Below are 15,852 nucleotides of genomic sequence, written 5' to 3'. Positions count from 1 at the left end.
GCTAGTTATATATACAATCAAATGTAATTGTAGGTGAAAGTAAATTCATAGGTAAAATTTTTATTGACAAACTATAATCCGTCACTAGTACATTCCCTCAAAGTTGACGATCAAAATGTACATAGGACAAAGTCTTTATTATATTTACCTAAGCATTTTTAACATTTAGTGCTGATTTTTGTCCGTAAGCATATGTCATTTTTCTTGTAGTGTTATTTCTATGAATAAAAAAATAGATTATTTGTGAATTGCTAAATTTATAGTGGTGAGTATTATTTTAAAAGTGCAACACATTTTTAATAGATTCATTTTAACACGTAAAATTACTTTAATTTTATTGAAAAATATATAATTATGAGTGAAATTTGTGATTTCTAATATATTTAATTAAAATATATAAAAAAGAATGTGCTAAGGAACTGATTCTTTCCATTGAAATTTAATACTCCACCTATAAATTTTAAACATAACTTTATAGTATATTTTATAAAATAAATTAAATAATTTTAATGGCTTAAATTTCATGAAGTAAAATATCATTGCAGAAAATATAAACTCGAATTAGAGTGTATTAATTAGTAGCATTTTTTTTCTTTTATAAAAAAACCACAACTATTTCTATAGAGACAATTTTACTTGAGATATTTAAAAAAAAAATTGAGATACTGAATGCATACATCACCGACAAAGATTTGATCTTTAGCACTTCTGAACCACACCATCCTACATAAATTTAGCAAATTAATAGTTCAACCCACTTGGAGCCTGCATTTGAAATGAGTCCACATCTTTTAGATCAAAGTCTATCCAAGTCCATTACAATCCGTCCTTTAAATCTCATTTAATTATAGAAATCCCTAATTAATTACTAAAATAGGAAAAAGAAAGATACTATCTAATCCATTTTATTTTTAATATATTATTCAACGTAAAAATTTTAAATTTATTAATTAATTAAATAATACTTCATAGAAATATTATTTTAAAATAATTATTATAAAAGTTAATAATTTATCTCTAAAATTAATTGGTAGAATAACTTTTTAGTATATTTTAATTAAGTTCTACTAGATACATCTTTTTTATTGAAAAAAAAAATCACTTGAATCAAATTGACCTACAATTATTTGAACTTAAATAGAATCTTAAATCTCAAGAGAAAAGTCAATTTTATCATCGATAATAATTATATCCATCTTAAACATGTTTGTATGCCATAGAGGATAATGTCTTAAAAAAAAGTATTGTTTCATAGAAAAGTATCTGATTAGGGGCCTAGCTACTGGTCTCTTTTGCTTCCCTAGTCATCTCACCTAAAAGAACATTGGCTTCACATTTGAGAATTGTGAACTCCTCTTGATGTTACTTTGCAGGATAAGACTCAAAAGATCGACTTTATAAAGTGATGGCCTTTGCCATCTTAAATTCGTAACGTGGTGTGGTGGCGATGTTAATTAGAGTCTCCACAACTGCATTCGTAACGTGAAAAGCAATCACTATTGAATTGGACAGAGAGAGTGGCCAGGACCACAATTCAAGCACAAGATAACCACAACTGCATTGTTTTTCTTGCACCAGTAACCCTAACCCTAATCATTCATTCCCCTTCACGTCAATTATCACAAAGGATGTAATGTAACTTCTTTTTTCACTATGATGATCTATAATTACCTTGTCGAGTTTTTGCGAACCAATTTTAATTAACTGAGATATTCTAGGTATTTATGGGTAATTTTTTTCTTAACCATTCGATTCATCAGGAAAAATAAACTTTAAATAATTTAGAGTTCGACCGAAAAATAAATAAAGTCTGATAAAATATTATTTTTGTCAATGATCAAATTCAAATATTACCCAAACGATTTAATTTTAATTTTAATCCATTAATCACTTGTACGTTGAGTTTCTTTTTTATATATATATAAACATCAATTTTTGATTTCTTGGTAATATACGCGTGAGATTTTTAGGGGTTATTAGTGCTGATTTAGAATCATAGATCAGAGAGACAATATCCCTCCCCCATACCTTCGCATAGCGAAGAGCCTCTGGGTAATGGGGTAAGAAGTTTTTTTTTATATTTTATTTTATAATAAAAGTAGTGAAAATTAGGAGTAAGGGAGTCAAATATTTTAAACTAGATTGCGTGATCCGTGTTATGCACGGGCTAAATATTTTTTATGAATATATATATATATATTATTGACATACAATGAATGAGAGAGGTAAAACTTAATTGGGTTACATAAGGTAGTAAATTAAATGATTATTATGAAATAAAATTATGTATCATAAAGTATAATAAATTTTAAATTATTAATTACTATTGCTTAGTACAAATAATTGAAAAATATCTGATTACTTATTATATTTAAAATAAAATACCATTAAAAAAATAAAAATAAGAATGGAAATTATTACTAACATTTCATATTTATAATATATTATAATATTAAATTTTATTTCATATAATTAGGTATAAGTAGTGCACTGTAGTATCTAGCTGCCTCCATAATTTACACTTTTAAAAAAAATCCATACCCGTGCAAAAAATAACTTTAATATCTATGTCACTTCCTATTACGTACCTAATTGTCCTTATCCATATATGTTATCCACATTAATTAAAAAATTGATAAATAAAAATATCAATAAAAAATCAGAATGTTTTAAACTGTGATAAAGTTTTAGAATAATTAAAAAATATTTTTTTATGAAAGTCTATGGAAGAATTTCTTTCAATATATTAAAATACATATTTTTTTAATTAAGTCGTCCTAGAACCACCTTATAGTGAATAAATTAAAATCTTTTATATTACTTCATTTTCTGTGATCGTATTCAATTATTTTCTAATTAAATAAGTGTCAAATTAAAATGCTTTTGTAAATTATTAGTTTATTTAAAATTAAAAAAATCCGTATTTACTTTGTTTTATTAGAGATTAAGAGAATCCAAAAATAATATAAAAAAATTATCTCTTTGGTGGAAGTATGACGATACCTACCATCCATCGTTAAATGTGTGCATTCAAGTCGTAGAACTACCTTATCAATACTTCTCTTTTAAATTGAAAGTATAGCGCAAAATTGCAACAAAATAAAATAACAGAGAAATTACAAAAAAAAAATAAGATGATAAAAAATAGAGAAAAATAGAATGAAATCAAATTAGAAGAACAACTTATCATATTATGGTGACCGGCAATGATGTACAATTTCAATCCTCGAGTTGGATTTAATCAATATAAATTTTTTCTTGATTTTTTTCACATGAAATGTAGAGTATAAGGTGAGAACATTTTAATTGGTTTATTTTCCAAAACATGATTTGAAGAGACTGAAAATTAAGTCGGTATTTGAGTCTAAACAAGAGAGAAATGTGAGAAGATAATGAAAGAGTGAGAGTGTTAGGTTGCTTGCCCTTGTATTCGAGGTCAAGGGAATCTCCGTTAAATAAAGAAAGCAAGAAAGTGGAAAGGAGAGAATACTGAATATCTACATGATAACTATTTCTATCCACTACATGATAACTACTACTATCCACTATATTAACTACTTCTAGAATGATAACTACCCCTATGACAGATTTTCATAGCAGATCATCTTCTTCCTAACATTCCCTAACCCATCAAAAACACCTTGTCCTCAAGGTGTTGGGTGCAGAAAACAGAACCTGGATCCCAAATGAAAGTGGGCGTAGGAATTAGTGCCTGAAGATGGTTGCGGAGATAGAGCCCTTTAGCAGCAAAGAGAATGGCAAAGAGGAGGAGAAAGGGGTGGTGGAGATTTGTGTCCCTGACCGTGGTGGCACACATAAAAGAAAGGGAGAAGCAGATGTCGAAGGGAAGGATGCCGCGGGATTTTGTGTGGGACCGGTTACTGGCGGCCGGGAGGGGGTTGGAGGAGAGTGCGTGGTGCTTGTTAACGGGAAGGTGGGAAGTTGCCATGGGAAGGGGAGACAATGTGGTTTCTACTGTTGGTGGAGGCGGTGTGGTTTCTGCTGTTGGTGGTGGCTTAGCAGAGGAAGAAGATAGGTTGGTTACCTTGGGAAGCAGAGGCAGCATGGGTGGTGACTTTGCAGAGGCAGAAGATGGAGAGGGTTGTCTGGGTACCATGGTATTCAATATCCGAATAATGACATCAAGTTTGGAAGCCATGGATGTTTGGGCTGCAACGAGTTTGGCCATGGCGGCCTCGAGACGATCCACACAGGCGGTGGAAAGTTCGGTGTCCGCCATTGAAGAGTGGCAGGTTGGACCAATTGTTAGGTTGTATTGGAGATTAAGGGAATCTCCATCAAACAAAGAAAGCAAGAAAGCCAGAAGGAGAGAATACTGAATATATTTTTGTTTGTTTTATTCAATACAAAGGGAATTATTTATAGCCAATGATTGCACTACATGATAACTACTACTATCCACTACATGATAACTACTTCTATCCACTACATTAACTACTTCTAGGATGATAACTATCCCTATGACAGATCATCTTCTTCCTAATAGAGAGTTGATTGAAATATATAGTAAATATGTAGGAAAAAAAAAGTAAAAGTGAGGAAATGATAGAAAAAAACTAAGAGTCAATTAAGGAATAAATTATAAAGACATTTAATTGTATTTTAAATTTTCGTTACTCTTAATTTTAATTTTAATTTATTTTTTATGGCATTAAAAATACCTAATCAATTATTTTAAACGTAATGTTGTCATATTTATTTTTAAAATAAATTACCTTAAGAATTTACATTCATGTTAATCACGCTAGAAAATAGTAATGTAACTACATTTGGACATTAAGTAAATTAACCGTAAATTAATCATAAATTTATTATAATTACATAATAAATAAATATTTCAATCAAATTAATTTATTTTGAGAATGTTAGATGTAATTTATTTATTTCAAAATAATCTATTTTATAAAACACAGGAGGAAGTCACATGTCAATTTTCTTTTTTTGGAAACATTTTCATATGTATTATTATTATTATTATTATTATTATTATTATTATTATTATTATTATTATTATTATTAAGAAATGTGTCAATCATTATTCCATATCAATTATTATTAACATAATGCCCAAGCTGTCATATTTATTTTATAGAACTCATGAAAAATTCACGTGTCAATTTTTTATTTTTGAAAATATTTTTGTATGTTTACAATATAGATAGATTAGGAGGAGGCCCAAATATACAAGATATTTATATGTAATATTTTTTAAAAGTATGGAGGTGCATTTTTCACTTCATAATTTATACGTGGATCTGCCATGGGGATCAAAAAACTTACTAATTAATAAAAATAGAAATTCTTAAATAAATAGATAGGACATTTAATATTAAATTTTTTAAAATATTTATATTTTTAAATGATTAAAGTGTTTTTTATGAGTTTAATTTCTATGCAATAATAATTTTTACACTACCAACTAATTTAAAATCATTTTAGAAATGATTTTTAAGGTAATTATTACAATTAATATGCATAATAATTTCTGATTAATTGGTTGATAATATATATTTTTATTTTATTGATTGAATAACCTATTTTGTCCTTGGAATTGTTACGTAGCGTCAGTTTAATTCCTAAAGCTAAGGAAATTTAAAAAAAGTTTCTGAAATTACAATTTATTAATTATGTTAGTCTAACTATAACATACAATCTCCTTAAAAAAAGAAAAACTATAACATACAATGTATGTTCAAGAATAAAGGTGACAATAAATAGTTTAGTTGAGAAACTAAGATGAAATGACGGATAGCTTTAGAGATTTATTTGAAATTTTCTTAATTTCAAAAACTCATGATTACGCTTAACACTTTCAAGAATAAAAAGATGCGCGTTTTTTTATTCCTTAATTTTAATTTGTTAACACACTTTCGTTTTTCTTCTACTTTTTTACTCTTACAATGAATATTGACTCTTTATTTTAGTAAAAAGTTGTGTTTGACGTGGTTGTGATACGGCAAATAAATTCGTGGATCACACTCATATACTTGTTGGCGTGATACAGCAATTAAATACGTAGATCACACCCGTATTAATATTTGACCCATTCTGGAAAGGAAAAAGAAAACATAGAAAAGTATTGGTAATATTCCTCATGGAAAATTTTTAAACTGAATTAAGTTTTTTTTCTTCGAATAAGCTGAATTTAAGGTCCCAACGTTTGTCCTCTAAAAAAAAAAGTCCCAACGTTTAAATTGTTCAATTTAATTTGTCTGTTATGTATGCCCCACAAATATTCAGAAGGTAATGTCGTAACGATCAATATTGTAATCGTATAATATACATGATCATTAATAAGATCGTAGACGTATTGTATTTAAGTATATGTTTCTTGCTAATATAATGATGGCGATGACAAATTATTATTATTATTATTATTATTATTATTATTATTATTATTAACTTGTATCCTTTCATCAATTTAGGTATACCTTTATCAGATTAATTATTTTCAAAAGGGATTAGTTTCTATACAATAATCTCTATACAGTGTTTTATTTTAAAATAAAAAATTATAAACACATATCAAGGTAACTCTGAATAACTGGATTCAGCACTTCAATTCATGCAACTTATGCCGTTTAATTCATGAGAAGTTGATGTGCTCCTTAGCTAAAAAAGTTGAAAATATCTCCTTTGTAAATTCTTCGAGCAAGTAATTATACAACTTATACAAAAAAAAAAAAAAAAAACTATAGCACTCACCATGGCATGGTCCACATGTCTACCTAATCTCTAGATAAGTGTCAAAATGCAATAATATCTAGAAACCACAAAGACCATAAAAAAACAACTAATGACCCCTTTTGAATAAATGAAATCAATGCATAAGGATAAACTTAAACCTTTGTTTAGAGGAGCGAATAGAAAAAAAAGAAGAAAATATTAAAATAAAAATTAAATAGAAATATGAAGATTTTTTAAACTTGATATTATATCTCAACAATTATAGGGTTATATTTATTATAAAATGCGATACTTGTACTTTCTGCTAACCATAACTTAAAAGTTAAAATTACAATAAAAATATATATTCCACAATAAAAAAGTAAAAAATATTTCACTACAAAAATCTAATTCAATATCCCAAATATACTTTATTATAATGATGCATGATTGAGGTAGTCTTATCTCAACAAGAATAGGGTTGTATTCTTTTGTAAAAGAAAAAGGGTTATATTTATATTAAAAAAACTAGTATAGGAATCCCGATGCACAGGATATATAAGATTATTAATATATAATAAATTTAAATTAAATTTATTATATTTTGTATAAAGTTAAATTTATTATATAAAATATGAGTGATGTTTATATTTTTTAATTTAAATTATTTTTAAAAATTATTTATTTTATTGAGTAATGTTTATATAATTTTAAATTTTATAATCAAATTAGTTATGTTACATAAATAAATATCATATTTAATTATTTATGTACGTACACAATTTTTTATTTCAAATTATTCAATCCTTCTAAATTATTAGTCACTTAAAGTTTGGATTGGTGTTAATTAATAAGTTAAAATTTTACCATAATTAAATTAAATAAATATTATTTAATTCCATATTCAGCTGTATTTTGAATCTTCCCATTTTATTTTGTGTATATTAGGAAAAAACAGTTTTGAAAGTAAACAAAAAAAGGACCAAATAATATCATTGTTCTCAAGCTTCACACAACATGATTTAAAATATATACTTGAACTACTAATAAACAAAAAGAACAATGATGAAGAATATATTTATTTTATTATTTCTACTAATATATTTCTTTTAAAATATATACTTGAACAAAATTAATTTTATATTAAATTATTTACATGCATCATCGTCTATTTTTCATATTTATTTGCGTATCCATCTTAAACTAATAGTCACTTAAAATCTTAGACTCATGATAATCCATCATTTAAATTATTTTCATAAATAAATGAACATTCTATGTTTAATTTCATATTTATTAAAGTATTTTCATAAGTAATCACATAATTTAAATTAATCAACTATTTTAAATTTTGGATTGATGTCAACCATTGATTAAATTATCTCCATAAGTAAAAGTACATTATGATTTAATTATATATTATATATTTAACTGCATTTTGATAATTTTCATTTAAATTGAATTATTTCTTGATGTATATTTAATATAAAAACATCTACAAAAATGATTGCATCCTTAAAAGGTTTTTGTCATGTAAATAAATATCATATTAAATTATTTTTTATACATAATTATCTATTTTTTTTTATCAATTATTTTAAATTAATGATCACTTAATTGCTGGACTAATTTAAACAATAAATTAATTAATATGCAAATTATAAGAAGAAAACGACATATAAGGTTTTTGTGTTCAAATGCTTTAAAATGATGACAACTAACTGAAGGAGACTATAGTAAGTAATTGTTTTGTATATAGTATATAAATTGATGCAACATTTGTGCTTTCTTTTAACTATAACTTAAAATGATGATAAAAATCTATATTCGAATAAAAGAGTAACCATTATTTGACTTCAAAAATCCAATTCAATATCCCTAATATTCTTTAATTCTATTTTTTTTTCCGATAAAGATATTCTTTAATATTATAGTAAAATTCCCTGTTCTTATTAACTATAACAATTCAATTATGCATGATTGAGTATGATATAACAAAAATAATAATATAAAATAAATAAATAAATAAATACAATCGGAAGGAATGTTAAGGTTATGAAACCAACACAAGAAACCACGTGAATATGTTCGAAATCATATGGGGAAAAAATGAATGTGGCATTTGTTTGATGAATATTGAATATGATGAAAGAAGTAAAATTGAAAAGTGGGACCAAAACCATAGCATGCACAAGCGACCACATTTGACTTTCCCGAAACAAGGGCTTATCTTAACACGTGTCACAAACGTATCCCCCAATAAATCAGCATTGGCAGGTCTCAAAATCATCAATCCATCCGTCACCTAGTAACCAGGTTCTGCAAATTTCGCCACTTGCAGATGAAAAGTTCTAAACTTTCCCCTGGTTAAATCCTAACCCCAGTTTTCTTCCTCTCACTTTAAGCACTCCCCAATTTGACAATTTTCCCCTCTCTCCTCAAAAGGGGTGTGAGCCACTTTCTCTCTCCTCAATTGGGGTGTGAAAGTTTCTACCTTTTTTCCTTTCTATTTTTCCATTATCTATGTTAGTTTTGCATTGTGTGTTGTTTGGCTTGCAATCTTGTTGCATGCTGGTTGTTGGTGTTGGTGTCCCAATTCACTCTCAAATTTCAGGGTTCTTAGAACTAGTAGGACCTTGCGACCATGGCTGCCAAAAAGGCATGTGAGACATTCTCAAAGTCCTTGATTGAGGAAGTGCATAGATGGGGTTGCTTGAAGCAGACAGGGGTAAGTCTCAGGTACATGATGGAATTCGGGTCCAAACCCACTGACAAAAATTTGTTGATCTCTGCTCAGTTTCTTCACAAGGAACTTGCCATTAGAATTGCCAGAAGGGCCATTGAGCTTGAGAATCTTCCCTATGGTTTGTCTCAAAAACCTGCTGTTTTAAAGGTACACTTTTTACACTGCAGTGCAGAATTGTGGGTGATTTTTAACCATCAAATCGTGTGATCCATGTATCCGATCTCACCTAGAGGATAAGGCTTTGTTGTTGCTGTTGTTGCGGAATTGTGGGTGGTTGTTAATTTTGTGTTGTCCTTTGTAACAATCTAGGTTCCCTTGATTCTGTTTTCTTTGCCTTTGGGGATAATTATGATTATTTGATCTTATCTGTTATTTGGGGAAGAGAGCTTTTTTGGATGTCTTACAGTTGTTCTGGTGTTTTGTTTGTTTGTTTGTTTTTCTTTGTTGCAGCAATCCTAAGCATTAATTGAGATTTAAGAAATTGACTAACTTCTTAAAAGCTATTTTTTAATAAAATATAGTTTGTGATTAGCATTATGAAGATAATGTTGATTCCTGTCTAAGGTGGACGTCCAGTGTGTCATATTTGTGAATAATCTTGCCCTGTCAAACCATCTTTTGCAGTTGGCTTGACATATAAGCACGTGAATTTCTTTTTTGTTTTCGACGTCTGATTTATTTATTTTGTTTATATATGGTTAATTGAAATTCTGTAAACAAGACTTATTCTATTTGGTGGAGGTTAGGAATGATTTATACTTCGCAGAGGGCTCACAATGTGAACAATGCTATACTGAAATTATATTTAGAAGAATGAGAACGGAATCTCTAAATCTAACAAATTGTTCAGAGGTTCAGATATCATGTCAAAAACCAACTAATTGAAAAATTTAAGGTTTCAGGCTGATTGGTTGCGATTTATGCTTTAAAATCAAATATTGAACATTTTACCTCCCAATTGGCTATAAAAAAATGATGATTTAGTTACTATATTAAGGCAGCATTACTTCTCATTCTTGTGCTCACGTTTTATTTCTGTTACAGCAACAGTCTTCCAATTTAACTACCAAAATGAAAAACATTGTCCGGTATTAAATTCAATGATTCTTTGCAGTGGCTGTTATCAACTTATCATAGCTCCTTGGGATTGAGCTTTTAGAGCATGTTAATTTTAGTTTATGATGCTGTTGGAGTGATCTGGGTGTTGATGTGTGCTTTATGGTAATGTTAGCAACATTATAGAGAAGCAGTATTATTGATCTTTGTGCTACATTTTTGTGATTCTAGGTTAGGGATTGGTATGTGGATTCTTTCCGTGATCTCAGAGCCTTCCCCAACATCAAGAATGTGAATGATGAACAAGATTTCACTGAAATGATCAAGGCCATCAAAGTGAGGCACAACAATGTGGTACCCACAATGGCCTTGGGTGTTCAGCAATTGAAGAAACGTATGGATCCAAAGATTGTTTATGAAGATCTTGTTGAGATTCATCAGTTTCTAGACCGCTTCTACATGTCAAGGATTGGAATCCGTATGCTTATCGGTTAGCTCTGAAAACACTGCCTGCCTTACAAGACTAAGCAGTTCTTTTGCTACTATTTTTTCTATTTGAGTCTTTGTAGTGAAGTTCTTTTTCTATGGGATTTAGGGCAGCATGTTGAGTTGCACAATCCCAATCCTCCTCCCCATGTTGTGGGCTATATACATACAAAAATGTCTCCTGTGGAGGTAGCAAGGAATGCCAGTGAGGATGCACGTGCTATATGTTGTCGCGAATATGGAAGTGCCCCTGATGTGCATATTTATGGAGATCCTGATTTTACTTTTCCGTGAGTTATATAATTCTTACTTACATGAATTCACTTGCTTTTGTTTTGTTGTCATTCATTTTCATAATTATTACATGCATATGTCTGGCTCCTTGGTCTTTATTTCTTTTCCCTTTTCTTTTCACAAACTTCCATCTTATTTTCCATGTTCGGAAGGATTTATAATTATAGTTAAGAAATTGTTTCCATTTTCTTTCTTTATATAATTTCTGTATATCTGCACATCAGGTATGTTCCAGCTCACTTGCATCTTATGGTATTTGAGTTGGTTAAGAACTCACTGCGTGCCGTACAAGAGCGTTTTATGGATTCTGATAAAGTTGCACCTCCCATTAGAATAATAGTTGCTGATGGAATAGAGGATGTTACCATAAAGGTACTTGGTTGAATTTATAGTGCAATTGTTAATTTTTTACTTACCTTTTTTCTGGATTTTTCAGTGCTATTGTCAAGATGCTATAAAGCAGTTGGTTTAAATGGCATTGCAGGTCTCAGATGAGGGAGGTGGAATTGCAAGAAGTGGGTTGCCTAAAATTTTTACATATCTATATAGTACTGCGAGAAACCCATTGGATGAGCATTCGGATCTTGGAATAGGTGATAATGTGACAATGGCTGGATATGGATATGGTCTTCCTATTAGTCGTCTATATGCTCGGTATTTTGGAGGTGATCTTCAAATAATCTCTATGGAAGGATATGGTGAGTAGGCTATTACTTGTTTTCCCCTTCATTTACAACATTTTTCTGATAGATATCCTTCCACTTTTTGTAATTCTACCTACTTTAGCACTTAAAGAGTTACAACTCTTTGTATATCTTCTCCATTTAGAATTTAGGAATTTGGAGATATGGGACCTAATTGCACTTGATATCATGAAACTGTGTCAACCTTATTTTCTGGTTACATTTCATGCCCCTGAGATCGATTTGAACTTCTACAATAATGATCACTGCTTCCATTGGAGTATCAAGTGAATATTATTATTTTCTCCCATGTGTAAGGGTGTGTTTGTATTAGTGTTCAACCGAATGGACACAAATTCCTATGCAAGCTTTGTGAGAAGGGAGAGTTTGGAGTTTTTGGTTCAACATCCGTTTGGGGGCCTCCCAACAGAAAAACAAATATGCACTAAGTTAGACATTACTCATTACACATTAGAACTTTGTAAGCTTGTACATTCTGGGGCAGTTTTTTGAATTTTCTAAAGCCTACTTAGCACTTCCATACCCCAAACATTAAGAGCTACCATCTTAGAAGTAGCTTACTTGTATATCTTAATAGATATCTAATTGCATTTTATAGTGTTGGTTTGCTGTCATCTTTTATTAAACTGCTGCTCTTTACAAAATATACTTTTGCTTTCTTCAAAGTCAGCAATAAAGTTTTCTGATGCAGTCATGGGTTGTTTATTTACAGGCACTGATGCATATCTCCATTTGTCTCGTTTGGGAGATTCACAAGAACCTTTGCCCTGAAAGTACTTTTCAGTCAGAGTTACCTTAAGTAACTCACTAACATTGTGCTAAGGAAAACACTTGTTAGAATAAAAAAGTACTATTTGCTGTCAATTTTTACATTCTAATAATTTGACAGATTTCCTGTAAATATGTGGTACATAAGATTGTGCATGGTGATGCCCCCCTTCTTTGCCTTCAGATCCAGCTTTGGGAATTTGTCCTTTTTATCTTCTGAAAAAAAATGAATATGCTCTTTTATCCTATAGTATTGATGCATATGGGGGATTAAAGGTGGAGATATTCCACATGATTTTAAAATAAACAAGGTCATGCTACTGTGACTTAGCATGTGCCTTTTATTGAGTTGGGGACCAATTTTGTGTGGTTCAGCAGCAATCCAAATAAATTGCATCTAGGTCCCTCTTCAGGATCAATTTGTCACTATAACTTGTCTTCTTCCATTTACAATTTGGGCAAACATGGTCACCATTCCAACATCAGCAGGGTTATTTATTACTATGATAGCATTTGATAACAAGTGACTGTAAAATGGGCTTTTGCAAACCAAATGCATCTTAAGCAATCATCTTAATGCCTCTTTGTTTAAAATTCTTGATGCAAATGGGAAAATTGCGTTTCCTGCACTTTTTAACAGAACACACAGTAACATGGAAGTGTACACTTGCCAAACTATAAGAGAAGAAAATAATATGGAGTATTTTTTTAGTGCTTAACTTTTATAGAAGTTTTTGCTGCTATGTTTTTTTTTTTTTTTGAAAACAAGTGATTTTAATTTATAGGAGAAACTTAATTTGCTTTACTTATTTTTTGCTCTTAATAGTATTTATAGAGAAATTTATCCAAATAAGATATAAGCCAACTATATTACTACAAATCATAACGAGTAAATCTATTTTAATTTATAAGACTAGATATTAGTCATTTTAGTTCTTTTATAAAAATTTTATTCTAGTTTTTCCTTGGTATGATACAAGAAATGAAATAGAAAATGACTAAAATGAAAAACATTTTGTAAAATCAAGTAAAGTTAATAATTAAGTGATTGACACTTATAATCTCCGAGACTAAAATACAAGTTGCTCGTACATCAATTGTTACCTGCTTCAAAGCTGTTTGTAATACCCATACGAATGAAATGTATCCCACGAAAACCAGTGTAGAATAATATATATTGGAGAATTTTAAGGCAGATTTTACTTGCCTATTTTTTGGCTTCAAAGGAAAAAAAATGCTAGATAGATTGTCAACCTACTTCTCTTGTTTGATACACTAATGACATGGAATCTTTATTCAGACAAAATTCAAATAATGTTAGAAATAGTAAAAATTTAGTATAAACTCCTTTCCTAGTTTATATGTTGTCTTTGAATTTTAAACTTCTTTCACTATGTCATGTGTTCAGTCTTTACACAGAAATAACATATAGTAGTTTCTTCATCATGGACATAAATATTGTCTAGATTTATTAGAAGGACGTATGTTGTATCTTAACAATTTGTCAAGATTCTTAGTGCTTCCAACAAATTTGGAAAGGTTATCTCTTAAGGATTCAATCTCTTGATGAAGTTTTGCTACATCTTGAGATTGTTCCTTGAGATCTTCATTCTTCTCAAGCTTATCATTTAAAAACTTCAGGGTTTTCTTGTAATTTTCACATTCAACCCATAAGTTATGTTTACTTTTCTCCAAGTTATCATAATCATGATGTGCTTGTGAACATTCCTTCTAGAGGTCAAACCTTTCCTCTCTAAGATAATAATGAAGCTCATTTAATTGTTTCAACTATGTTTGTAGAGATTGCATCTTGTCTTCTAAGATCTTAAAGTTCCTCATCAATGTATCATGTTCTTTTGAGACCTTATCATTTTTCAGTAGAAGCTATGATTCCTTTTCCTTCAAGGTTATCATAGATTTACTATTTTAATCAGGTTCAATTGAGAAACTGATATCTCAATGAGCCTTTTTAAGCTTGGTATGATCTTTGGAAAGGTTTTTGAAATCCTTCCTCAAGTTTTTGTATGCTTTAGACAAAATGGATGAGTTGGAAAGAAGTTCATGGTAAGAAAATTTTATAGTTTATGGGTCATCGAGATTTACCTCCTCATCTAAATCTGACTCAAATTCTTCTAAAGTTGTATTAGCCATCAAGCAAAAGTTTGCTTTTTTTTTTTTGGATTCTTCATCAATGATGTGTCATTTAGGTCTTCCCATGTGCTCATAAGCATCTTGTCTTTTGTCTTGAAGTAGTTCTTCTTGTCCTTTGTCTTATATAGAACTAGACATTTGAACTTGAAGTGTCTTGGTTTCTTACACTCGTAACAAATGATAGAGCTTTTCTCTTTGTCTTTTCTATCTCTGGATGAACTCTTGGACGTGCATTTCCAATTGGATTTGTCTCTCTTTCTCCACATCTTCCTTATCTTCTTGGATATGAAGGCTAGTTGATCATCTTTGTCTTATTCTTCTTCATCATATCCATTGTCAAAGAATGTGTCTACATTGAAGGCACACAATTTTAATAAGAAACCAATGTTAGGTCTAGATGATCCACTGACCATTGGACGACCCATCCTACTTTGAATTTTGATGATTACAAAGGTATAAATTATTGATGAACTAATGAGTTTTTGTTAAGTGAACAAGACTTACTACGTAAACGAGCTTTCTTGTTATTAAATCATATTCTACAGTTATAGTAAGTGTGCATCCACCCATAAGTGGAAAACAATTTTATTAAGATATATTCAGAGTCCAACGTGATGTTAAAATAATTGTTTCCACTTATTGTGAAAACCAGTGTTTACACACTAAGTTGTTTTTATTCACATCCACTTGACTTAAATCCCTTATATACTTCATTTTATATCTTTATAAATGATTACCAATAAAGTACAAAATGGCAATGTTAACTATAAAGGGAAGTGCACAATGTTGCTTTTTGAATTTCATATTTGTATCTCTTTATTTAACGACAATTTATAAGGGTCCTCCTAATACATGGGAGTTGGACAACTTAAGCCTCTATCAAAAGCCTGTAATTTCAAGTTGGACAACTTACTAATCTATTGGTTGAAAGAAACACAATTTTTTTCAGCCAAAACAAGA

General features: G+C 29.6%; 1 protein-coding gene across 1 annotated transcript; it reads left to right on the top strand.

Annotated features, from left to right (window-relative positions):
* The first annotated feature begins 8,964 nt into the window (after nucleotides 1-8,964).
* LOC114388187 (pyruvate dehydrogenase (acetyl-transferring) kinase, mitochondrial) lies at nucleotides 8,965-13,089 on the top strand. Its single transcript, XM_028348528.1, has 6 exons — nucleotides 8,965-9,580; nucleotides 10,721-10,979; nucleotides 11,085-11,265; nucleotides 11,494-11,641; nucleotides 11,754-11,967; nucleotides 12,686-13,089. Exons 1-6 carry the CDS (start codon nucleotides 9,332-9,334, stop codon nucleotides 12,742-12,744), a joined length of 1,110 nt encoding a protein of 369 aa, XP_028204329.1. The 5' UTR covers nucleotides 8,965-9,331; the 3' UTR covers nucleotides 12,745-13,089.
* Nucleotides 13,090-15,852: the final 2,763 nt, after the last annotated feature.

Source organism: Glycine soja, chromosome 15, assembly GCF_004193775.1.
Source record: "Glycine soja cultivar W05 chromosome 15, ASM419377v2, whole genome shotgun sequence".
NCBI lineage: Eukaryota > Viridiplantae > Streptophyta > Magnoliopsida > Fabales > Fabaceae > Glycine > Glycine soja.
The sequence above is the reverse complement of the archived record's forward strand: the minus strand, read 5'-3'. Positions and strand labels throughout refer to the sequence as shown.